Source organism: Scophthalmus maximus, chromosome 22 (genome assembly GCF_022379125.1).
Source record: "Scophthalmus maximus strain ysfricsl-2021 chromosome 22, ASM2237912v1, whole genome shotgun sequence".
Classification (NCBI taxonomy): domain Eukaryota; kingdom Metazoa; phylum Chordata; class Actinopteri; order Pleuronectiformes; family Scophthalmidae; genus Scophthalmus; species Scophthalmus maximus.
Window position 1 is genome coordinate 12,812,991 of NC_061536.1, and position 26,776 is coordinate 12,839,766.

The following is a 26,776-nucleotide window of genomic DNA, read 5'->3' on the forward strand; positions in this document are numbered from 1 at the left end:
GTCTCTTCTTCGCGTCTCCAGTGTCGCTGACACATATTCAGATTTATACCTCAACCAATTATTACCACCGCGTGATATTAACCTGACAAAGTCCTCGCAGGTCAAATCATACACGGGTCGATCTGAAATACGTTTGCGTGTGTTTGTGTGACCTGATCACATGTGAGTGTTTCCCCTGGGTTGACGAGCTAAGCCACCCGGGCAGGTTTGGGAGGCGAGGCGTTTCGCAGTGGTGAAACTATTTTGCAAGAGCATGTTGAAATATGTGTCCTTTGTCACATAATTGTCCTTTGTCCTTTGGGGGCTTGGCCTCTGTGTAAACTCCTTAATGTGTCACCCTGCGCGTGTGCGTGAGGCGTGCGTGTGTGAGTGTGTGTGCGTGCGTGTGTTGTGCAGTGTTGAGATTGTGTCTTATCCCATTTGGAAATACTCTCTAATTTTGGAGCTCGACACTCGCAGGTGTCGGAGCCGTTTAGAGGCCGTGTGGATAAATCTGATTTGGATTTCTCTTCATCGTGATGTGTATGTGTGTGAAGTGTAGTCGGTATGGAGCCGTGGTGTGTGTGTGTGTGTGTGTGTGTGCACGCGCGCGTGCGCGTGTGTGTGTGTGTGTGTGTGTGCACGCGCGCGCGTGTGTGTGTGTGTGTGTGTGTGTCCCTCATGGCTTCACCATGGCAGCTGATAAACAACTGGCAGGAAGCGATCGTGCACCTGCAGCACGCTGCTCTCTGATTGGCTGCAGCTGAATCTGGAGGGAAAATCCCTCCCAGTCACTCTGCTGCTCGTCTGGATACGAGACGTTTCGGTTCTATTTTACACCCACTTTTATATGTCAGGGTTTTTTTTTTGTTGTTCAGTGAAAAATTCAAAGGCATGATATTAGAAATATTCTGGAAAGTTGAACAATGCATACTGTAAAAATATATATACATAGATATATATATTAGTCTGTCAAATGAGTAAAGGGAATGCAACGTCATTTATCTTTAGTTTTCTCTGAAATTAGTAAAAATGGGACCAGAATCATAAGCTGCGTTTACATTTTTGAAAACAGATGCTGCATATATCTTCAGTTTGATTTACAGTTTGGTTGCAGAATCGAGCAAAAAATATATTCAAAAGGAATCAGTGGTGAGGAGATTATTCGACCACAGTCTTGGTCATCAATTAACTGTTTAAGAAATCTTTCAAGCAAAAATGTAACAAACAAAAAGACAGTTTCTCCAAAGTGAAGATTTGCATCTTCCTTTTTGTTTTCGGTGATAAAAGACTGCATTTTTATCAGTTTTAACAATTTCTTTGAGGAAATACACATTAGAAGACTCGAGAGTATTTCATAGTCTAGTTTCACATTGTGCAGATTAACAGATTAATTTATTAATTGGCAGATTCATTTATAAAGGAAATAATTATAGGATGCAGCATCTTATTGCCTACCTCAGTGCATTGTTGGGTTTGGGTTTTGATATTATTTATGATGTACATTCTATTTTGTATGTCTTACTTTGAATGAATGAATGAATTTGAAGAAGATGTTAGTTCTGCACTCCGTCCTGCAGGAAGTCAGATGTATTTAACAGAATGGCGGGAATGGAAACAAGGCGACAGGGTCTGTGTTTTCTCGCAGACGACAGACTGATACGAGGCCGAAGAGGAAGAGAGGCTCCGTCGGTGTGGAGGTGGTGTTGGTGGTTAGATAAAACAGTTGTGGCCCAGCATCAGGCTCTATTCCTGGTCGGGCTGCTTGACTCCTCAGGCCTGTGGAGGACGCAGGCTGGAGCTGCAGATCACACCTCAGACTCTGAGAGACTCACACAGAAACACACACTGGTAGAAAGGTCAGACACAGATCTCTTGGTGTAGAAACAGAAAATAACATTTATGCAGACGACAGGTTAACAATGGAGAGAGAGAAAACACGAAGAAGAGCGTATTTAGGGGTTCCTTATCAACGCGACCTGTTGTTTTCTACGAACTCAAAGATCCTCCCTGTGTGTTTGTCTTTGCATCCGATCGTGTTCAACTTTATCTCTGCTGTGTGAGATAAGGAACATGTAATTACAGCCAAGAGTCGTCTCACAGGAGATGTTGTGATGGTGCAGTTACTTGTGTGTTAGTGCTGGGTTTATTCAATGTGTGTGTGTGTGTTTGTGTGTGTACGTGTGTGTGTGTGTGTGTGTGTGTGTGTGTGTGTGTGTGTGTGTGTGTGTGTGTGTGTGTGTGTGTGTGTGTGTGTGTGTGTGTGTGTGTGTGTGTGTGTGTGTGTGTGTGTGTGTATCTGTAATGTCGGATTTAGATTATGTAATTATTATGTAATTAACATTCCCCTCCTTTTCCCTTTATTTCTTCTTCTTCAGATGAGCGCGACCGGGTGCAGAAGAAAACCTTCACAAAATGGGTCAACAAGCATCTCATCAAGGTTCGTCACAGATTTTTTTTGGGGGGGGGACATTTTATTTTGAAAAGCCTCCGTCCAGATCGTTCTGCCCGTTTGTTTTATCACCGTCCGTCAGTGATGGCTCTGAAATTTAAAAGGTTGTTAAGTCTCTGCTCTCTAGTCTGGCGGCGCCCACACCCCCGTCGTGTGAAGTGGGGAAACTGAACGTGGGTCTAGAATTTAGAAAACGTTTACTGGAATGCAGCTATTGAATAATAGATTGTCGACCCAGGATCTGGAATGTGATCTTTGCATTTGAAGCTGTCATGTGAATAAATTATATCTTAGCTTGGTAAAGTCTTAAAACATCCAGCTAAAGAAGATGCAATGATTCAAAAAGCTTCAGTAGAGGATCTCAGATTGTTCTTCCTGCTGGAGCCGGAGGTGAAACACTGATCTATTATCTTTGTTTTAACTGTAATCTGTTTATAGTGGGTGTCGGTGACAGCTGCCCCAACATGTGTGCACATACTGTCACGCCCCCACACACACACACACACACACACATGTACTGTATACACACATGCCACTTCTATCATATCCATAGTGTACTGTACCGTATGTATGCAGCATCTGCCACACACATAACTCTGGGGACAGGAGTATGTGGGGGTGTGTCTGTCTGTCACAAGACCCGGAGAATGAAACTGTCTGACCCCATAACTGTGCAGCGGCTGTCATCGCGGCGACCGGCCCGTCGGATGAAACTCTATATGTCGGCCGGCAGCGGCAGAATCAGCTGGGAATGTAGGTCAGAGATCAGCAGAGGGAGAGCGGAGGATGTTGTCAAGGTCTTAAATGTGACATGGGAGCAGAGCGGGAGAGATTAGTTAGTTTAGTCAATTGACCGAGAATTATGCAGAAACTAGTTTTGATCATTTCGGTCAAAAGTGGAGCCAAGATATCTCTTTCACATCACTTACATTTTTCAAACAAAAAAGAATCAATTAATTGTGAAAATATTGTCAGATTAATCGTTAATGTCAATAATCGTTCTGAGAGAGAAAACTAATGAGATGCTTCAAAGCATTGACAATGTGTTAACTGATTATTCTAATAATAATAATAATAAATATATAATACAGTAATACAATAATAATTGTATGTCATGTTCAATTTTATGGGGGGGATTCATATTCATTCAGGAACATTTCAGACATGTTTGTTGCAGGATCTCAAATTTGAGAATTAGCTAATTTTAAAAAAAACAACAACAACAACACATTTGGATCAATCAGTCAAACTCTTGTTTCCAATAATAAATCATATCTTTGTGTTGGGGAATGTTTGTCGATGTGGATCTAACCATGCGTTCCATTTTAATCTCCGAGTCGGAGGTCGAAATAAATCACACCGCCCCTCCGACATCTGGGGACATCAACAGATTGTCAGTTATTAAATTAGCAGAGGGGAGTTTTGTCTATTAAAGACGGTGTTGACCATTAGGAGGATGAGAGGAAGGAGGGAGGACAAGAGAGAGAGAGAGGAAAGGATGGACGGAAGGAGAAGGGAGGATGGTCTGCAAACGTGAATATCGTATTGACAGTGGATACCAAAGGATTGCTAAATAAGTTTGGTTTCAAAAATACAATAATATGTCGCAACACTGTGTAGCTGTGAAATAGTCGTGTGTGTTCATCTGTTGACCTCTGACCCCATCAGCTGGAATTCGTCTGAAAGACGGATCAGAAAATGAGTTTGTGAGACAAATGGAACATTGAAAGATAACGAGACGGGGAAGAGAGGAAGACAAAGACGAGACTCTTTCACCCGAGCTTCCTACCCGGTGACATCACTGTCAGCTCTGCTCGTTCTCTGTCATGTGTGTTTCTGTCTGCTCAGGTGTGCAGGTGTGTGTGTGTGTGTGTGTGTGTGCAGGTATGGGGATGCAGTGCAAACAGGGGCCAATATAAACACTGGCCTCCCGAGCTGCCTCCACTGGCATCCAGTGACTCATTTATTGACACAGTCAGTTAAACCAATCCTGTAGCTGTAGATTAAAAAAGTTCATCACAAAGATGAAGATCAGTTTTTCACACTGCAGCTCAGAAGGTGTACAAAAGACCATCACAGCAGACAATATTCATTAAGTGCTTTAAAATAATTTCCATAAAACACGGAGCTCACTATTATCTTTGTCAATGAATCTGCTGATTATTTTTCTTGATTAACGTGGAGAAAACATTGAATAACAGCCTATGTTCTATTTGATGTCTTCAAATAACTTGTTTTTGTCTAAGCAACAGTGTAAACCGCCCAAAACAATCAGATTATTATCACAAAAGACTAAAATTACACATCAAATCCTCACAGCTGACAAACTGAAGTCACCAGTACACTCGTCAAAAATGATCGATGATTAATTTTCTGTTGATTCAGCTCAGCTTCAATTTTAGAAAAACTATATAAACCAAGTAGAGAAATGTAAAGCAGCACAATTGAGGCCTCATTTTCTAAAAAAAACATTAATAAATAAGATAATGTACTAGATGTAGATACGTAGATATTCTCAGTATTTTTTTGGCCTTTGGAGAAAAGGTTCATGTCAAGTTTGTGGTGTTTACCTGATCAGGCAAAGTACGTCACTGTCTCAGAAACACACGCTCAATATCTGAAGCTGTTTCATCTGATAGAATGTGATAATAATTATTTTTAGATTCAGTCTGACACAGATTTGTGTTGAGTACATCGGAGCGGTGCTGTGTCTGTTCCCCAGGTGCTGTCGGTCGGTGTGTCTGTGCTGCTTCACGTTGGCCTTAGTGCCAAAGGCAGCTGACACACACACACACACACACACACACACACCCAAAGACAAGTTCATACAGTGAGGTGATAATAAACATTAACTCACCCGTCACCTCCTTAGCACTTGTTTCGTCAGCTCCCTTCTGAGACAGCTGATGCCGACCTCATCAGACACAGAGGCAGCGACAGGAGGGTGAGAGAGTGACATGGAGGAGTGAGGACGAGGAAACTAGACTGAAATAAAAATAACAGGGGTTATTACGGAGAAGTGGAGGGATATTGTTTTATTTCCATACATATCTTTTCATGGCTCAGTTGTAATGTGAAGCCTTGTTCAGTTTACTCCATCAGTCTGCGTCTGAGACTGTCTTGCCCTCTTCTGGTGATAAGTGGAAGTGCACTTTCTTGTCCTGAGGACGGGACTGCAGCAAAACCGTGTCGGTGCAGCGTGAAGCAGGGAAGTCAGTGTAATGCAGGTGGACATGTGACCTCGCTGGGTTTGCATTATTGAAGGAAACTTTTTTTTTTGAGGCACTTTGTGCAGGAACTTTTCTGTCGCATTCCTGCCTTCCTCTCTCTACGCTCTCTGGTCTCTGATGGTAGAGATGCTTCTTTTACAAACAAAAAGCTTTTTTCTGTTGCTCGATATTCCTCTGCAGCTGTTTTATGATGCATGAAAGGAAAACTCATTTTAGTATCTTTTTCTTTTCTTTTTCTCATATTTAGTCACGTAAGGAAAAAAAAACAGTTTCAGTCAATCTCGTGCACTTAAACATTCACCTCAAATCTAAAGACTTCTGGTCCGTATGACCGACGGGGAAAGCATCATGTGAAATCTAAAAATAATAAAATAAAATAATGAAAAGTTGTTTGCCCTGATGCCGATCTGCTGCGTCACCGTGTCAGCAACCCCCCTGGCCCCCACTCCTCGTGGAGGCAATGTCATGGCAACGGAGACGAGAAGCCACGGCTGCTGCTTCGCCTCTGTTGGCCTGGCAACCGCTGTCACCAGCCCGCGTCAGCTGATGGGCGAATCGGCCTGGCATATGTCAACAGTGTTGAGTCCACAGACGGATGATTGGAGAGAGGAATTAACTTTCTGTATGTCTCCTTCTCCCTCCCTCTCCCTCCCTCCCTCCCTCCCTCCCTCCTCCCTACATCTTTTTCTCAGGTGAGGAAGCATATCACAGACTTGTACGAGGACCTGAGGGATGGACACAACCTGATCTCCTTGCTGGAGGTCCTCTCTGGAGTCACCCTGGTATGGATTTTACCTCTCTTACACACACAAACAGCAGAACCTAAACAGATTTTTTCCAGTTTTCCATCACGTACTCTTCCTCTGCTCCATCACACACTCCCCCATAATCCTCACCTCAGCACAAAAATCACAACCTTCCCAGTTTGAGGGTGTTAGACGTCCAAATGAGTTGAACAAACCTCACATCTCCGGTCATCTGACTTTCCTCAGCAGGACGACGAGTGTCAGTCCTGGTGTCGGCTGACGGACCAGCCACCATGTGACGTGGGCTCGTTCAGCTGTAGACATGTGACACTAACTGTGACAGACAGTGCTGACACACACACACACACACACACACACACACACACACAATCACACAACGGACACACACACACAGAGTTCATTTGTAGGACGATGTGACAGCGTCAACTCCATGAACCGACGGAACAACAAAGACAAAATGAGTTTGTCAGGGGCGAGGATGAGCTCATGACGTCGTCCTCTGTACTCCATTGACAGTGTTTGATGAAACTATACCTTTTTTTTAAAGGTATCATACAATCTAAGGACGTCTGATCCTCTTTGGCTCATTTCCCGTCATCACATCACGTGATTTAAAGTTTGAAACTGTAGTTTCTCCACTTGTTGTCCCTTTTTTTTCTGTTCCGTCTTCAATCTGTCGTCTTTATCCACCATTACTCTCATGCCTCATCTTCCTCATCCTCTCTTCTCTCTGTCTCCCGTTTTTCCTTTGTTACCATAGCAACAGAAAAGCGGTTCTACTTTGAAAAGGGCATACGCCTCGAGGGCCCCCCCTCTCATCTTGCTCAGAGGGGAGGATGAGGAGGAGGAGGAAGGAGCTCAGGGAGTATGTTCCAATCAAAGCCTCTCACCCCCCCCTCCCCTCCACCGCTGTCAGCTCTGACCTCTGACCCCTCAGCTCCACAGGTGGAGCTGTGAGGCTGCATGAGAGTGCTGTGACACTGACCTCTGACCCGACAATACCAGGCTGCACACGACACCATTCAATACCCAGTTACTGTACAACATAATGTTTCTGTTGGGTGAGAGCATTGTAACTCCAGTCCTGGTGGTTTCCTCCTCTATGAGTTGATTTCTAGAAAAATAAATACACACAAAAAATAGAATTGGATTTTAATAAACCTTTAATAAATAAATATAAAATAATAATTTTTAGTTTTTGAAAAGTTTGACTTTCAAAGATATGTTTTCACTCAACAGTGCTCTACTGCTACTTTGCATGTGTTGCGCACATCAGAATAATATCAGCTGGTTTGCTATATATGGCATTATATTTTCTAATAGAATTATAGTTTTTTTGTTGAATAATACAAGTCTAAAAAGGTCTGTAACATCAAGACTTCAAATTTATACATAGCTGTAAAATATTAATTTGATTGTCATAGAAACAAAACAAGTAATTTGCCATAAGAAAGTGTTTCCAGAGTGGACATTTAAAATATTTGGTAATTATTTAGATCATTTATTTGTCTGATTATTTATCAAGCACATTTAAAAACAGTAGATATTAAACAACAGTTTTTACATAGTGATTCAAATTACAATCAAATAAAAACAGGTAATATTTATTATATAAAGATACATTATAATACAACACACTCCTCTCCTCTTCTCCTCTCCTCCTCATGCTCTCTCCTCCTTTCCTCTCCTCCTCATCCTCTCCTCCTCTCCTCCTCTCCTCCTTTCCTCTCCTCCTCATCCTCTCCTCCTCTCCTCCTCTCCTCCTCATCCTCCTTTCCTCTCCTCCTCATCCTCTCCTCCTCTCCTCCTCATCCTCTCTCATCCTCTCTCCTCCTCTCTTCCTCATCCTCCTCATCCTCTCTCCTCCTCTCCTCCTCTCTTCCTCATCCTCTCTCCTCCTCATCATCCTCTCTTCTCCTCATCCTCCTCTCCTCTCTCAGTCTTGCTGATGTGATGACTAACCCTGAGTGAACCTTCTATTTACCAGCACACTGTGAAGCCACATCTGCATTCTGCACTTTACTCCTGTACTCTTTGCAACAAGTGTTTGTCTGATGTCTTCTCTCTTTCTTTCTTTTACGTCCACACTAATCTGCCTTTCAATCTTAAAAAATGGCAGTTTGAAATAAAACCGATCTCCGTCCAGAAGAGCGTTTTAGCACTGTATCAGAAATAATCTCCATCATCGTTTCCTCAACTCTTCATTTCTGTCTGTCCTGAAACCCAACCTCAGACTAAACTATACTATAACAAGACCAGCAGCGTTTCCAAAAGTCTCATTTGTAGAGGTTTGAAAGCAGCTGCAGTAGTGTGAACGCCGGGCGCAAACATGGAGAAAGTGATACGTATTAGTGTGGATGTAGCTGTAAACTCGAATCTTTCATCCCCATAAACTTTAAACTTGCTTGTGAAAAGAGGCGTTTGATGAATAAAGAAGAAAAACACCAGCAGCATGGTGCGAGTGTCCTGGCATGTCTTTAACAGCCTCTGTGTTGAAGACAGCGCCCCCTGTCCCCCATGAGGAGCATTTCATGACCTCACTGCACTGGTTGTGGATTTGTTTTCAGCTTGATTTGCTCTCACTGCTGCCTTCTGTGTTTGTGCACAAAAAAACCCCAAAACACTGAATTTTAAATCTCTTCTTCGTCGTTCCTCATCATGTGTTTGTCGTCTCTCTTCTGTTGCAGCCCAGAGAAAAGGGGAGAATGAGATTTCATCGACTACAGAATGTCCAAATAGCGCTGGACTTCCTCAAACAGAGACAGGTATGAAAGATCTATCTATTCTATTCTCTTCTAACAACTTCTCTTTCACACATTCACTCATTTTCAGGTGTGTCGGTGTGAAAACTTCTGTGAAATTCACTCGTTCACTGGCGACAGCAGGTGATGAGGGTTTAGACAGAGACACAAGAACTGACGAGATCTCAGAGAGTCTCTTTCACATAATAAGCAGAGATCCTTCTTCATCCTTAACATGCAGAAATTAAATCTAATTATGTGTCTAATCGTCCAATCAGTGTGTTCAATGCTTTCGGGGCATTTTTAGTATTTTCATTAACATTTTTCATTTGCAGGTCAAACTCGTGAACATCAGGAACGACGACATCACAGACGGGAACCCCAAACTGACGTTAGGTCTCATCTGGACCATCATCCTTCACTTCCAGGTCTGTGTCCTTCACGTGTTCTCCTGCAGCGTCTGGCTCCTGTCGGTGTTTCATTCTTGCCTTGAATTCTGCCTGGTTAAAAATGTAACGGGCAACTAATGATTCCTAGATCATTGCCACAATTTAATAATGTCTTTAATTGATTATGTAATAATCGAGTTATGGTCCACATCATCACCGCTGTGATTCAATATGGATTGAAATGAAAACAAATGGCTCCAAATGCAGCTTTGTGTTTTGACCTCTTGTTTTTTGGCATCTTTGTTGAGTGGTTATCGCTGCCAGGCTGAATTTAGCTCTGTTGTGCATGTGCGTGTGTGTGTGTGTGCGTGTGTGCGTGCGTGTGTGCAGACCAGTGTGCGACTTATGCAACAGAAGAGGTTGTTGTATTTTTTGCAGTAGAAATAAGAAAGTGTGTGTGTGTGTTTGTGTGTGTTTCCATATTCTTCTGGATAATCTCTGAGCAAGATGCATTCTGGGTATTAGACGTTGTTTCCTGCCAGTGTGATAGTGTTGCTGTACTTCCTGACTGCAACGCACAGACATCTATTGACAACAGAAAACTGCACTCACATCATAGTACCGAGATGTTTGTGTGTATATTATGTTGTGTTTGTTGGATTTACACATGTAATTGTTGCAAGTCTTTAATGCAAGTTGGTGTTTAAGTGAACAATGTGAGTCTGTGTTCTGAAGCATTTGTGATTTTAACATGATGACATTGTGTTGTTTTCCTGAGCGTGTCACATGGAGGCAGACGTCACGAGGACACGTGGCTTGTTGACCTGTCCTGGCACAGAGGACGTTCAGGGGACATCGTGTTCTGTCCGTGGGCCCAAACTACTTCTGCAGTGTTGAATTAATCAGTGGAACTAGGAAAGCTTGTTTAGTCTAGACAGTCTGTCATCTCTCAGCTTGTTGTTCTCTCTCTCTCTAATTCCTGCATCACTGTGGACTGCACACAGTGTTGTTCTCTGTGACATCATCACAGCAGGACGACTGTTGCCACGGGCACCGAGTTGTGCATGACGACGATGACGGAGATGAAAAACAAACTGAAAGATACGTTTTCAGTGTCTGATTTTTTAAAATGGGGCCGTGAACCGTTTTGTAATTCCCGCAGTCGACCACTGGACCGTGCTCCGACGTGACCCTGCAAGGTGACACTTGCACAGCCAGTTGCTATGGAAACAGTAGTGCATGACTCTGCAAATGTTTCAGTATAGGCATGACTCAGCAGAACATGGTGTTACAGAGAGAGGGAGATGAGGGGCTGAAGCCAGCTGCAGTTCTGAGTTCTGGAGGAATGGAATGATTTAAAAAAGAAAAAGTGTGGAGGGAGAGAGGGAGTTGATCCCTCAGAGCAGCAGATAGTCTGAGTTCACCGGGACTAAGAGATGAGGACAGTTTGACATTAGAGCCGCAGTGAGAAGCTCACACAGAGCTGAGAGGCACCGCAGCATGTGAGTGGTTCTGTGATCGTTTACTGTCATCGATCGTCAGCGTTAATTTATCTGTACATGTGAGAAAACAGCAGGAAGATTCACGTCGAGGGAGTGGGCGACCACTGTACCCCCGTGATCACCCCTCGCCTGAAAGTTCCGGAAATGTTGTCCTGCTTCTGTGAACTCATCATCTGAACCGGACAATCTCCCGCTGCCTTCTTCATATGTGACCGGCAAACTCCATATGTCTCGTGTTTGCGTCTGAAAACGGCAGCAGCCGAAGAAATATTACAGCAACGCAGCGAAATACAAGCTTGTCTGTCGAAGACCAGTTTATTTAATCACAGCTCACAAGTCGACCTTTGGTTGTATACAGTGTATTAGAGGAAAGAACGCTTTGTTTGTTTCTGTCAACATGACACAAATATGGACTGTTACTAAGATACGTGACCCACAACAGCGATCCGCTGTATAATTTCCACACTATTCAGCTTTGGTTCCGATGATCCTGATGATTATCATGTATCGTGATGACGAAGTAACTTCTGGAAACAAGCCTCCAGGTCTTTGCATGTGACTGCAAGGGACTCGGCTCTTCATCTAATAATAGGACCTCTCCCACTGAGATATCTTTTTTTTTTATTTGGGTCATATCTGTCGTTAGTCATTATTTCACCAACTCCTCGAGTTTCATATGGTGTTGGACAGGCTTCAGTTTTAATGATGTCGCCGAAGATTCCTGCCATCGGTCAAACTTCTACATTTTCATTATAAGAGGGAATAATACAAATTCCTTAAGCCCCTGCAGCTGTCACGAATGTTGGTCATTATCTACCGTAATAACAACAGAAACTGATCTGTCATCTTTTCCCCCTCATCAAAAATATATAATCCTGCTTGTAGTTCCTCAGCCAAGCCACTAGGTGCCAGCAGTTAGCTCAGTATTACAGGTGAACCCGGCTCCTCAGGCTTCCTGTGTCTCTGCGTGTGGACCCTCCCTCTGCTGCACTGTGTCTGCCTGTGATTGGCTCGCTGGCTGATAACTCCCAGTAATTTAATTCCTGAGTTGATGGGAATAAATTCCTCACTGTTTCCCTGTCACGCTGAGCAGTTGGAGACAGTTTATTTGTGTAGTACAAAGGTACTAATTACGGCCTTTATTACGCACATCTATCACCATCTTCCTCAGAGGGAACACACCTCATGTTTAACTCTACTGCCCATTTGAAACTGTTGAATACCGTCGAGCGACAGTTGTTCTTCGGTGAAGCACATCGCTGAGGATATCCAGGTTTTGAATTATGCCTTGGAGCTTGAATTGCTCCTAATTCAAGCCGAGTTGTGGTCTCACCCCGCTTATTTAGTGACGGCGTTTTGTTGTCATACTCAAACCATAAAGCTACTGTATGGAGCGTTTCCTACAGAGATTAAATACTACCATAAGGCAAAGATAAAAACTGAGAGATAAAAGCCCTGAAATAAAGGGTCAACTTAGCATAAAGTATTTGCTTCAACTTAATTACGTTTAATCAGTCAAGAGTTGCGGGCAGGCAAGTTAAAAAAAACAGGGTCTACAGATCATTTCTGCAGGGGTTCGTGTCCACATGCTGAGACAACTCTCATCTGACTTCAAGGTAAACGTGAATTATGGAAGAAAAATTATCAGAAAAAATATTATTAGTTTTTAGTTTAATTTGGCTTCAAAATTAAATAAAATCTAGTTCAGTTTTTTTTTGTTTTCTTAGCCTTTTCATTTTTGCAGTGTACATATTCTTTTGTGTTAGTTGGAGACCGTAAGACTTTCAGGAATATGATATAATATCTATTGAAAACATCTACAGTAAAACCAAACAATGAAGTGTCTTTTCATCATAGTAATTATATTTTAACAATGGATTTCTGCGCCTAAAGTTTTTCAAATGTTCTTTTGGGATATGATTTGGTTGAGCGTGTCAAAGCTGAGCACAGACGGAGCCTGATTCATCATGATGATTAAAATATCCACATCCCGTCATGCCTCCGTTCACATTATCAACAAAGAGAGCCGCTAAATATGTGATCAAAGGAACTTGTGGTTGTTCAACATGCAGCAGTTGTGACTTGTGAAGGTCTGACGCCGGAATCAGACGGAGGCTGACGTCTGGTGGCACCGAGCCACGGTGAAGGGATGAAAGTCCCGGGGACTTGATTAGTGCTTTTCTCCCATTGGCTCTCGCCTTTTCTACGTGTGTGTGAATGTGTGTGTGTGTGTGTGTTTGTGTGTGTGTTTTGTTCCCTTATGCTTTCTGTGCTTTCACTTTAATGAGAGACGATGGATTACTGCGGATTTCACCACTTGAGACCACCACAGCCTGTTCGTTTCCTCCATCCATATCTGTCTCGGTGAAGACGTTTTCCATACATTAGGCTCCGTGGTTATGAAAACCACGGAGCTCTCATATTCTCTGTTGTACTGTACCAGATCACATGTGTGAGCAATGTTATTCCACATATATGATGTTGGGTGGAAGGCAACAGAATTTAAAATATGTTCAGTGGTGCAGGAGGTAAATTAAATATTAAACATGTTTGTTTAGATGTTGTTCTTCAATCAGAATCTTTATATCAGTATTTTTTACTATTAGGATCAAATTCCCTATCCTGGTACAGTATGTGTAATTTCATTATTAAAATATCAATCAGGGTTGCAGCTAATGTTTATCTTTCTACAATTATTTATTCACTCTTTCAGAAAATCAGAGTCAAAATCACAATTTCCCAAAAGATGACAGTGTCATATTATTCCATTAAACCATTTACAGCCACACTTAAGTTGCTAGAACCTGAAAATATATTTTCACTTGACAAAAAAAATGACAAGCAATTAAATCCATCCATTCATAATCTTTCCAGCACGACACCAGCCATTTATAGATTAACAAAATCATATTGACAAACTATTTTTGGCTAATCCAGTGGATTGAATGCCTGTGAACATCCTGCATATTCCATGTTACCTTCCAACAGTCCTTCCCATTGGTCTTTAAGCAATGACCCTAGTGCAACCACAATGATATTAAAATGCATAATGGATATAGAAAACTTTCTCATTTCCTTCCCTCTTTGCACTTGATCCTTTCGCAGCCTCCACCCATCCCCTCCGATTTTCTTCTATCCTTTTTGGCTTTTTCTTAATTCCCTCAAATCTCCTTCCCTCTGCATGCGTCTCTCCTTTTCCCCCCGGATCTATTCATAAGCTGTCGCTTGATGGGCAGATGGAGATTGAAGGGGAAGAGGTGGAGATAAACAGGTCGAAGCGTTAACTCAATCTCTCATTTAAGTTTCAGATGCAACAGTCTGTTTTAGATTTGATTTCTCTCCTCGCTGGGTTTTTTTTCTTCTTACCTCCCCGTTGCAGCCTGACATTCAAGGGAAGCTTTTGGGTCAAGTGTGTGTTTGTGGCATAGAAAGCTGCTCACTGACAGCCAAGAGAGAGGGAGGGAAAGAGAGAGAGAGAGGCAGGAGAACGAGGAAGCGAATAGGAGGAGGAGGAGGAGGAGGGCCAAGGAGGGAGGGGTGGACTGTGAGCGTGAGAGATCGAGCAGAGGAGAGTGTGAAGCTGCAGCAGCCGGGAGATAAAAAGGTTTTCTTCTCTCTCTGCCGGCATCCGCGAAGCGAGGGATAGAGCGGAGGAGCGAAGCCAGCCGAGGGAGAGACGAATCCAGGCTGCCTGTTGTCACTGGAGCTCCCGGCTTCCCCCCGATCGGCAGGCCACAAACCGCAAACCCGCAAGCAGGACAAGACACGCTCGTGGACACGTATGCAGAAGGGCTCGCACAGCTGACCAGGGGAGCGCCCAGCCTCGCAGGCACCAACACACACTCACGCTGGTTTCTCCTGCACCGTGTCAATCGGATCAATTCGGCCGAGCTTGTCTGACAGAGCCATGGTTTTTCCTTTGTAGCCGGAGACGCCCCTGTGTCTCTGCTCCCTGCACGTCTTTGTGGGGTTTTTTTTGAAGGGGACATGGAGTGCAGACCCTGTGCTGCGAGGAGTTCGGGACTGCCTTTCACTGGACACTGAATCCCTTTGGCTCTGTTCCAGATACACATATCTGCTACTAGAACTGGATCTTTGACAAGTCCTTCCCAAAGCCTACTGTGGACCAGTCTCTTCCTCGCTCCAGCTCCAGATCCTCTCCCAGATGCCTCTTCCTAATTGGATCTAGTTGGTTTGAGGTGCTATTAGGAGACGGAAAGACACCAGAGAGGAGAGAGCCCTTTCCCCCCCCAGGCTGCCTGGTTTTTGCCTTGGTGTACAGTAAGACATGGTCTGAATCCCCCCCCCACCTCCAGCAAACTCTGGATTTTGTCAGGCTGTTGCATCGTCGCACTGCACCACCTGATGAAGGGGAAGCTGGGAGACTGACATCAGGACATGGGACGATGGTCACTGGCCGGTACTGGAACACAATTCCCAGTCTGCTCTAGTCCTCTGGGAGTCTGACATCAAGGTCGGGGGTAAATCTTAACGCTGGTAACAAGGGGAGAGGCGTGTGATGCCAAGGTGTCTGGGGAGCTCAATGTGACTGCTCTTGTCTGCCTCTAGACTTAGACCGGCCACGTACAAAGAGACACATCCGCATGCTGAACAAGTTTTCTGGTCTCCAATGACTTGATTCCAAAGGTATGTGCCAGCCCCAGATGGTCATTGCAGAGACTGGGAACTCTCCTGCCCCCATTATCGAGAATGGCAGAAGTTAACGCCAGCGACTTTGGATTTCAGCATATTGACAACAGCGGCCCTTTAAGACGAGGAACACACACACACAGACACTCGAAAGATTGGCATGTCGCATGAGACGTCAGCTGAATGAGCAGTCTAAATCGTGGGAGGACGACAAGGAGAAGCGCTCGGGTGGGAAGCCGATGTTCTGACTGAGAATCTAACAAGCTGTCAAGAGTATTGGCTGAATTTCCCGGCAATCTGTGGCAGCGCTGGCTGATTGCACGTTATCTCTCTCCCACAACCAATCTGGACACTGTGCTGCCTCGGCGGAACGAGACACCGAGCTCACCGTTACTACGAGGGATATATCGATAGCTTCACCGTTAATACTCCTTCCACTACGAGCAGCGTGACAGATGGGATTCCTGACGATCTCTGCCACGGTGACTTGCATTGCTGATCGTACTTCTCTCCCCTTGTACTGCAATAACATTACCACAGTAGGAGAGGAGGCATCATTAATTCATGAGCTCAGATAGCTGCTAGATCTGAGTGTAGATAGAGCTCCTGGATTACACCAGCACCTGGAACCAACTTCACTTTTTTTGTGGTTTATGGAGGATGGGAAAAAGGGGGAATCTGAATGGAACTGTGGCGGTGGGAGGTATTGTTTTTCCTCACACCACCGATTAACACTCATCTCTTGTATTTCAAATACCAATAAAATGAGATGAGACAGCGACTGATTCCAGAATTCCTGCAGTGAATACGCACCGATACTTTCACAGTTATTGTCATGTCACACGCCGACACATAGAGTATGTGTGATGCAGCTGGAGAATCACTAATGGGCTGAATAGCACTGCATATATCTTTCTCCCACACTCATCATGCTGCCTGACACATTGCCTTACACCAGGTAATAGTTCCCCTGCCAGATGCCTGGTGATAAACCCGAGCCCTGACTCAAACCAAATTTATTTTCCTCTGTCATGCGTCTCTGCTGACATAACTGTGTCCTTGTGTCCTTGACTGCGACTACGAGTCTTCTGGAGTAGAAAACCAAGTGAAGCTACCGGCTGCCTGCACATTTACATACACTGTTTTATACATATACACACAGAACTGCCTGAAGAAATAACTGAACCCCCACCTCATGCTCTCCTTCAGTGGCGACTCGTACCATTCAGGTTGAATTTAAGATGGTGCCATACAAAGTGGAGCTAAACCTGCTCGTCCTAACTTCACATTCCCCACAGGTGTCAGACTGCTGAGGGAGCTATCAGCCTCTTGTCAGTCTATCTGAAGGATTTCCTCTCCAGTGTTATCGTTTTTCGATGGATGACACTTTGATCCCAAGCAACTGGAAAATGTGTAATCCTCAATGAACAGTCGTTGGGCCTCTCTGATGGATTAACTTCCTGTATTTGCTGCAGCTTATTTATTTTTATACACCGCTCTCCTTCACCGCCGAAGACATGGGGAGCTCCATGGGTTGTGTCAGGCCTCCTCCCGAGGGGGGACTCACTGGAGCCCCCCCACTTTCACCAAAGAAGCGGCTACGTTTCAGACGTAAGCACAAGGGCAAGAAGAACAGGAAAGGGGAAGCAGAAATGGAGGACTTCTCACGACAAAGAACCCGTGAAAGAGACGACGAGGATGAAGACGAGGAGGAAAAAAATATAGTTTTGGAAACCATAGATTCAGATTTTAGCAACAGAGCGAGAACTCTTATGACAGTGCCTGACACCCAGTTAACTCATTCCAAAGCAAATCTGCACAGCAATACCCTTTCCCCAGGCTCTACGAGTGCTGGGGGCCTTTTGGGCAACAGAATACTTGAAGTGTCCCCCAAGCCCAGCCCAGCCTGGAGAGGGGTCTTCTGCCTTCCAGGGGAGGAAGACTCCGTCAGCGCAATCATAGATGTGTCCAGCATCCCGAGCCAAACAACCACCACCACCCCAGTCAACACAGCCCCAGCCCTGGGCAGTACCACTCCAGGCGGAGGGAGAGTCTTTCGTGTTAAGGAGAAAGTTCAAGGGGTCCTAGAGAAACCTTGGATACTCCGACAGAAGAAGGAGAAAAAAGACAAATGGAGAAAAGAGAAAGAGGAAAAGGGTGATGCAGGGGTAAAGGGAGGACATGAAGGGACATCAGGGTTGGTGCAGACATCATCAGAGAGGGAGCAGAAAGGTGTGGTCCACATCCGAGAGGTGGATGGTAAACTCTGCGTTGTGAGGACAATGTACCCCAGTGATTATGGCTCTCCAGTGTGGAGGGGTGATGGTGACAATGATGTGGAGGTGCGCAAAGAGCCTCCAGTCCCGTCTCCGGTCACTGAAAATATTCTCAAAGTCCTATTGAGTGAGGAGGACAAGAGTAGAGCCAAAAAGTCTGCAAGTGAGAACCCATGGTCCTCAAACCAATTGCAGATTCAGGAGACTATGGCCTTCAAGGGGTTTAGGTTAGACTCTCCAGCTCGGGCTCAAGAGAGGACGTCTCTCTTGGAGTCGGGCTACGCCAGCGACCTTCCGCTGACGTCTCCGGAGACGGCGGGCACCACTCCCAGTCAGACGGACTGGGGAGGGCTGACCAGTAGCTCGTCAGAGAGGCTGGACTCCATGATGGAGAGTCCTCTATCAGTGCAGCAACTGGCAGCTGTAAAATACCTGCCGCAGGTTGGTTGTGTCTTGTTATCCGGTCCTCAAATTCTTTTCTTATCCCTTTTATGTCTGGGTCTTTGTCCACAACAATTAGTTTGGTTAATCCAGAGGTTTCCAACCCCTGGGCTGCCAACCACTTCCGGACTTTGGAATATTTGTTACATGGCCATGAGTAAACGTTTGGATTGTCTTGCTGTAAATTGAGCGACAGTGACATTAAACCTGTTGTATGTGTGTTTTGTTATCATCTGTGCACTGTTTGTGGTCATGAAGGGTTATATGTGTGTGTTCTTGTTATCAGCTCATGAAAGGCACAATGCTTCGCTCCATTCTTTCCGCCTCGGTCCCTGGAGTCTAATCAAGGCAAACCAGACGCTCTCTCTGTCCTTCTTTCCCAGTATCCTCCTCCTCCACCGCCTCCCTTTGCTCTCATCCGTCTCCTTCCAGTGCTTGTTATTTTCCTCACACCACACATGCTGCCTCACTGTGGACGTCTGTTAGTCCGAGAGACAGACGGAGCGAGAAGGGTCATTGCTTCTAATGACAGGGTTTCCTCTCGGTGCAAAGTGAAACGTGTCATTTCCCAACACACAATACAACTGAGTGTCCGAGTCTGTGTCTGTGCGGCTCTGGTGGTTTTCGGCTGGAAGAGGTTTTAGGTTATGTTATTCTGGGGTCAGGCAGGTTCATTTTACATTGTTGCCATCGTATTCAGTGATTGACACTGGAGTCTTTCTACATTATATATATATTTTTTTAATTTTTATATTTCGCTGGTAAACTAATTTGCTAGTTTGCTTCTAAAGTCACAAGCTTCCTGGCATTAGGGCCTACTGTTGTTAAAATATAGCTTCATATACATGTAAACACACACACGTCTGTACAGACCTCAGCTAACCGCAATTCATCCCAGTGATTCTTTATACTTGCTTCTCTCCTTCAGCTTGAAAAAGAAAAGGCTGCTGCAGTAACTCGACAAGACGACCGGTGCATTCCAACAACGGCTGCCACAGTTTGTTCATTGCTGCCCCCCTCCTCACATTTTAGAGACAGTGCAGTATGTGGCTGTGCAGTGCAGTGTCTTGACATCACGTCAGGTTGCGTTCAGTGCATTTGATGCACAGTTGCTGCTGAGTCATGACGAACGCACAGTCAGATCGTTGCTCCACAGAGATCCCTGGTTAAGAGGCTTTTTTTTTTTTTCTGGGCTGCAATTATCAATACTCCTCATTTGTCTTGTGTGTGTCACGTTGTGTGCCTGTGTGTGTTCCTGTGTCGCAGTGTGTGTGTGTGTGTGTGTGTGTGTGTGTCAGGAGGCCTCTGGTGCAGTTTAAAGTGCAGCTGGTCTTTGTGTGTCGTGCATGTTTTTACCCTTCTCTGCATTAAAAGGGATTTGAAATGCGCATTCATCAGGGAGACGGCGGCTCGGTGGAGCCTCAGGGGGATTCTTTACCCCCCCACACTGAAACCACCACTCACATGTATCCACATACTCGTCCTGCCACTCGGTTCCCTGTCCACCACCTCTATCCTTCATCCCTCCATCCCTCCCTGTCGCTATAAGCCTGGGATTGACTGTACAGAGGCACAGTTTGTTCCAGTGCCAATGAAACCATTAAACCTCTTTTATCTTCTCCTCCTGTCCATCCTCCATCCTCCCCGCCATCGCTGTCTCCTCCCTCCCTCCCTCCCTCCCTCCCTCCATCCCTCGCCCTCCCGCCTCCACATGAACTTCAAAGAGGCCATGTTTTTTAAAGAGGGCTGGTCCCGGGGGGGCTGCTAGTGGATCACTGTGACTGGATCTTGGCTCAACTGAGCATCACTGATACCTGCTCTCATCTAATCTCACTCCCATCTCATGCACACACACACACTCACCTATACTAACGCTCCATACGTGAATATACACATTACACAGGACTTTATATGTAGCAGTATATACTGTATGCATTTGTACATTAGGCCACCGATGTTGGTCTTGAAGAGGAACGTTTATGTCTGCAAGTTTTGTGGTCAGTGCCGCGACATGTTTTGGCCTTTATCTACTGTACTTTGTCTGGTTGGAAATTAATATGCTCAATATGTTCACACGCCATTTTTTTTTGGTCGGAGTTGCTGAGATAGTTTTCTGCAAAAGTCTGTGTGTATGTTCCAAAGTTTGCATTTTCATTAAACCACTTTAGTTGAACCAAAAAATCTTGCAGATTAATCTGTGGATGATTTCCTCGATTAATCGATTAGTTCTTTGGTCCATAAGAAGGTGAAAAATGTCGCTTGTGTTTCCCAAACCCCCCAAGATGCTGATAATTGTCGTAGAAGAGCAAAGAAACCAGAAAATATTCACATATAAGAAGCTGAAATCAGAAAATTCTGAATTCTGACAGCATCGCGGAGGTGGAGATGGCGAAGGAAACTTCTGCAAAAGCTCTTCACTTCACTAATGATCCAGATGACTGAAATCATTTCCCAGTGTGGAGTTAATTAGCTGTAGATTACTCTGACTTGTTATTAGTTTTAAATCTACAAGTTTAGATCTACAGAAGAGACAGTTCAACCAATTAACAGTTGGTTTGACTCTGAGCTCCTCACCCAGCAGGATAATTAAGCCACGCAGCCGCCAACGTTACAGTAAGTGGACGTCCACTAACGACGGCATCGATTCTTAATCCTCAGTACGCTGAACCTAGTTTTCAAGACGGATGTGTTGGCACTTTGTTAGCTACATTTGTGCCCCGATGCTTCCGGGGGGACATGAATGAAGACGTTCTGCTCACTGGGCTGTTAATGGGGACAGTGGGACGTGAGCAGAGACCTGACATAGTTCCAATGTCCAGTGGAAACGCTGACAGGCGATCTTTAACTGGGACCCTCGGTCAAGAGTCGTCGCTGCAATATTTCCTCTCTAACATTCACTTTTTTATTATTATTTTCAGGAGCAAGTTGCAGGGTCATTAATGGAAAAAGGATATTTGGCAATCAAACATAACTACACAGAACCATGAGATTTAAGGCCGAGGTCCGTGTGAGCTCAGTGAAGACGGCTGAGGTTATGCAAACACGACGGAAATTCTCAAGAGCAGTGTCTGGGTTGGACAGATTTCATTTTGTGTTACGTGGCCCCATGTACTGTGACCAGGGCAATAATCTGTTTGGAAGAGGAAAAAAATAATCACTTGTTTTGTGAAGGAAATGTGCAATAATACGATTTTTGTTTTGATGCGGTTTATAGAAAATGGCAGCTAAGAGAGAGAGAGAACTCATAATATGACATTTGTTTCATGGAGATTATATGTTTTGATATTTGCTTTTTTTAAAAATGTGTTTTTAATACACACGTGGACCTACTGGTTGTTGTTGTTGCTGCTGCTGTTAAGTGTCTTTCTGGCCCATATGGACCAGACACCACATGGTGCAGGACACAGTCAAAACCCAAACTTTATTGTTTCTGTTTTTCTTCTAACAGTGAGTTTCTTTGATGAAATGTTACTAACAATATTCCAGTGCCAGTTCTGTAGCGATATCTACCTTCTGCGTTTAGGAACACATCCACTTCCATCCTTGACACCGGGGACTTAATATTTCAAACTCAAGTTTCATTGGCTTGTTATCTATTTATTTTACCCCTGGCAGCGTTTTGTAATTTGACTCACAAAGGCGGCCAGAAAAGGTGAGGGCGCAGCCCCTCGCACACAGTTTTCTGTATCAATATTCCGATGTGGGATCAGAAGCTCTGTGTTTCTCTGCATAGGAGGTTGTCGATGCATACAGAGCGACGGAGTTCTGCAGGGAAGCACATTGTGATATCAGTGAAGGCTTAAGACTGCAGAGTGTTTTTAAAACTCTCTGTGTGCAGGCTGGTATGTGCTGTATTCTCTCCTCCGTCCCCGGCCTCGCAAATACTCTTTTTCCTCTCTCCTCCCTTCTCCCGCCCCCTCCCCGGCTCTCTGGGCTGTTGCTGCAGTCCCTTGGCACACACCGGACGTTCATGCTGCTCCACATTAGCAGCAGGGAGGGAGAGAGTAGGACAGTCGGGGAGGGGAGCGAGGGATGACAGAGGAATACTGATGATGACAGTGGCTTCGGCCAAAGCACCGACAGTCGCCGCGTACATCGCTCACTTGTCTTTTGTCACCGTGGCACAGTTTGACCCGAAAAGAGCAAATAGAGAGGAAGAAGGACACAGAGGGAAAATGGCCACAGAGGCCTCGTTGTGTCAGTACACATATACCAATAAAGTTGGTCTCCATGGAAGCATGACTCCACAAACATTTGTCCATCTTCCACCAACACGCATGTGTTTGACTTGGGGGTTAGTGGAACTGTTATGAAAGGGAGAAGGGTGAAATTATTACAGGAGAATATTTAAGAATATTTTACCTGACATATTTGTTACAGCCCCAAAAACGATAACAAGAGGGTGAAAAACAAGACGGGAGGAGGAAAAACCCTGTTTCATTAATTATATATTTCTGCCGAATCATTGTGTCCGTGTCATCACGGCACGCGTGTTTGTACGTGAGATGTGAATGCATCGTGATCGATTCTGCCGATTGAACGCAACAATCAGCATGATGAATGAATGAACGGATCCCGGTAGTAACCTCTCTTCTCTCTCTGCCCTGGTGCCTGCAGATCTCCGAGATCTACGTGAGCGGCGAGTCGGGCGACCTCACGGCCAAAGAGAAGCTGCTGATATGGAGCCAGCAGGCCACAGAAGGCTACCCCGGCCTCCGCTGTGTCAACTTCACCTCGTCCTGGAGCGACGGACGCATGTTCAACGCTCTGCTGCACAGATACAGGTCGGAGGAGATGGAGTCTCATCTTTTTAAAGTCTGAACTCACAGAGGATTGGCCGTAGATTTTTGTCTCAGTAGATACCATATTTTTTGAGTTAAGCAAACACTTGAAACTGAATTTAACAGCACTGAATTGGGAAAATACACTCTGCGGATATGTACATGATGACCGACACCAACACCTCCCCTCTCTCTGTGTGTGTGTGTGTGTGTGTGTGTGTGTGTGTGTGTGTGTGTGTGTGTGTGTGTGTGTGTGTTGTCCAGGCCCGACCTGATCGACATGGAGGTGGTGTCACGCCAGGGTAACCGTGAGAACCTGGAGCAGGCCTTCGACATCGCCGAGTCGCTAGGGGTGACCAGTCTGCTGGACGCTGAGGGTGAGGCCGTCGCTCTGAATGAAACAAACTGACTCTGACTCTGAGAGTTAATAACCATCACGTATGATATTTAATATTTTAGAAACTGACATTTTAACAAGCTCCTTTCTCGGGCTACTTAACAAAGGGGGTTCTGTTATATCCTAGTTAGTTTCTAAGCTTTTATTTTGAAAGCAAGCCGTCGTAAGAACATCGTAAGACAGTTAGATAATCTGCATATTTTGTAGATTTATACTGTACTTTTATGGTCTTTATTTTGCGTTCTGTCATCAGAAACACATTAAAATCCACTCACCACACTTCATTAAGTTTCTTTAAGCTGAGACATGTTGGATGATGTTGAGCTCGTTACGTCCTCTGAGCCATGTTTTGCAGCGGAAAGTGTGGGTTCCTGTTTATAACCACTGATATTGTTTTATAATTTCTGCCGTAAGTTATCTTTGTTGCTAAAAGAATCCCTGAAGCTGCATCCAGCGATCAAACTGGCCAAATAAAATCTTTTAAAAACCCTTTTCAATCTCTTTCATCTAATTTTCCATATTTCCTCCTTCTCCTCAGACGTTGATGTTCCTTGTCCGGATGAAAAGTCGGTCATCACCTACGTCTCCTCCATCTACGATGCCTTCCCCAAGATCCCCGAGGGAGGAGAGGGCATCGCCGCACATGTATGTCATATTTCTGTCACGCTCTCACTACAGTTTATATTAACCTCCTGTTAACGTTTTTTAAATTATTCTGTTTTCAGCTTGTTGATTTTTTTCCACTTTATTCTCAGCGGAGATATTATTTCCATTTTCTTTGTTCATCAACTCTACAGCTTCATGAGCAATGACCCGGAACTTTTCCAATAATGACGCCGTTATTTGAATGGTGTTGTGGTCATTTACTATAAATGGCATTTTTTCTCTCCATCGTCAGGAGGTGGACCCGCGCTGGTCCGAGTATCAGTCCAGGTTCTCCTCTCTGCTCCAGTGGAGCCGCCAGCAAACGGCCCTGATGGCCAACAAGAACTTTCCACAGAACCCTGTGGAGCTCAAGGTGAGAACCCAGACAGCTGCCTAGTTATCGGCTGCTGCTTCAAATGTATGCTAACCATAATTTGTACGAAAGGCCGCATGTTTATTCACCTTATGTTTGCAGTTAGTTTTCTTTGGTACTTCTGTTGAATCGGCAACAGCATTTTCTTTTCTTGTGAGTGAGAGGAAACGAGGAAACTAATCTCCCTCTCTGTCGTAAGTTTGAAAGGATCATGTACCCTTAAAAGATAAAGCTTAAAGACAAGGTTGATTTATTATTTTTGCTGCCATTTTTCAAATTTACTGCACACATACACATGTTTTTGTCTGTGCTGAGAATTGAATTCCTAACTTCTACTTCAGTCCCACCAACGTGCAGCCAGAAAGAAAGGAAGCTGAAAAGCAATTTCTGTAAAACCTTGAGAGAGAGAGAGAGAAAAAAGGACAGAGGTTAAATACAATGGACATCGGGCGGAGGTGTGAGACAAGCGAGAAAGAGAAGCGGAGAATAAAGATTACAAGGAATTAGATCGTAGGGGAAGAGGAAAAATAATATTAATGTGGAACAGGATTCTGCTGTGACATAAGGTCTAAAGACTGAAGGAAACGAAGGACCAACGGAGAGATGACGGTGGACAAACTGGCTAATGACCACCGAGAGGGAGAGGCTGTGATGACAGAGCTCTTACCTCTGATGACAGAGTTTTGACTCTTGTTATTATCAGCGGCCCCCCCGTCAACTTGTGTCTCCCTCCTCCCTCAGGCACTTTACAATGAGTACGTCCATTTCAAAGAGACGGAGATCCCCGCCAAGGAGATGGAGAAAGGTCAAGTGGAACACCTCTACAAACTGCTTGAGGTGAGACGTGAACAGAGGGAGGAGGGAGGAGAGGAATACAGGGGGGTGGTGGGAAAAAGGAGCAGAGAGTGTGCGGTGAAGGTGGCCGACGTTGGGCACCATGTGCAGAGCTCATTGTGCGTCATGGGGTTCAGCTCATGGGGCTTTTTATGTGGAAGTCAAAGAAAGAAAGAAGGACAGTGAGCGATACAAAGTTTTGATTCGGTGTGTTTTTGTGAATTGACTCTTACATTTCTCTCCTGGAGCAAAGTCATTTCCACAGTCGGGCTCTTATCAATGCAGCGGATTGTGTGATTGTTCATAAACCCATGATATCTGATAATATTTATTCCCTTATTCCCACTCAGCTGATGTTAACCACGGTGTTTGTCTGTGGTGTGACTCTACGAGTAGTTTCAGTTTGTTTGTGTTCTATTGTGACTTTGTGCACTTGCATTGAAACATGATGGGATGTTAAGTCAATGTGTGCGTGTGTGTGTCCAGGTGTGGATAGAGTTCGGTCGTATTAAGCTTCCCCCGGGCCTCCACCCCAACGACCTGGAGGAGGAGTGGGGTAAACTCATCCTGGAGATGCTGGAGAGAGAGAAGGCCCTCCGGCCGGCTGTGGAGAGGTACACACACAGAGTGCACACACACACACACACACACACACACCAACACCAACGTGTCAATTCAACTTTCTACCTCCAACAGGAAGCATGAAAATGCTAATGCGACTTTTTGCGTTCAATTTCTTATTGAGTGTGATTTTTCAGGGAAATGCCCCTTTAACCAGTGTGTGTGTGTGTGTGTGTGTGTGTGTGTGTGTGTGTGTGTGTGTGTGTGTGTGTGTGTGTGTGTGTGTGTGTGTGTGTGTGTGTGTGTGTGTGTGTGTGTGTGTGTGTGTGTGTGTGTCTGTGTGTGTGTGTGTGTGTGTGTGTGTGTGTGTGTATATTTTTCAGGCTAGAGCTGCTGCTCCAGAGAGCCAACAAGATCCAGAACATGTCTCTGGACTGTGAGGAGAAACTCACCCTCGCCAGGAACACGCTCCAGGCTGTGAGTACACACCCTCTCTTATCTTACACCCTTTTCGATTTACACACACTGACACACACACACACACACACACACACACACACACACACAGACACACACTCAGGATCCTCGGGTTTACATTGGGTAAACGTTGCATAGTAGTTTAAGATGTGTTAATGTGCACTCCGCGTAAAAAAGCGAGTGTCCTTCGAGGACAATAAATATTTACTGACCACTTCGACTTCTCCTTCTGCCTGTGAGCACGGACACACACTCTCACCCTAAGAGCCTCTTCACTTTTA

General features: G+C 44.8%; 1 protein-coding gene across 30 annotated transcripts in view; it reads left to right on the forward strand.

Annotated features, from left to right (window-relative positions):
- macf1a (microtubule actin crosslinking factor 1a) overlaps window positions 1-26,776 on the forward strand; it is a 187,360-nt gene that overhangs the window by 72,936 nt on the left and 87,648 nt on the right. For 9 of the 30 annotated variants that reach the window (XM_047330042.1, XM_047330035.1, XM_047330036.1 and 6 more), the window contains exons 3-13: window positions 2,358-2,419; window positions 6,354-6,443; window positions 9,116-9,193; window positions 9,505-9,597; window positions 23,045-23,211; window positions 23,473-23,585; window positions 24,144-24,250; window positions 24,504-24,623; window positions 25,365-25,460; window positions 25,944-26,071; window positions 26,402-26,495. In XM_047330042.1, coding sequence (XP_047185998.1) covers window positions 2,358-2,419; window positions 6,354-6,443; window positions 9,116-9,193; window positions 9,505-9,597; window positions 23,045-23,211; window positions 23,473-23,585; window positions 24,144-24,250; window positions 24,504-24,623; window positions 25,365-25,460; window positions 25,944-26,071; window positions 26,402-26,495 — 1,148 coding nt within the window. Of the gene's footprint in view, window positions 1-2,357; window positions 2,420-6,353; window positions 6,444-7,188; window positions 7,294-9,115; window positions 9,194-9,504; window positions 9,598-14,662; window positions 18,428-23,044; window positions 23,212-23,472; window positions 23,586-24,143; window positions 24,251-24,503; window positions 24,624-25,364; window positions 25,461-25,943; window positions 26,072-26,401; window positions 26,496-26,776 lie in introns of those variants that run through there. The other 21 variants (XM_047330031.1, XM_047330032.1, XM_047330040.1 and 18 more) reach the window with 6 other exon arrangements.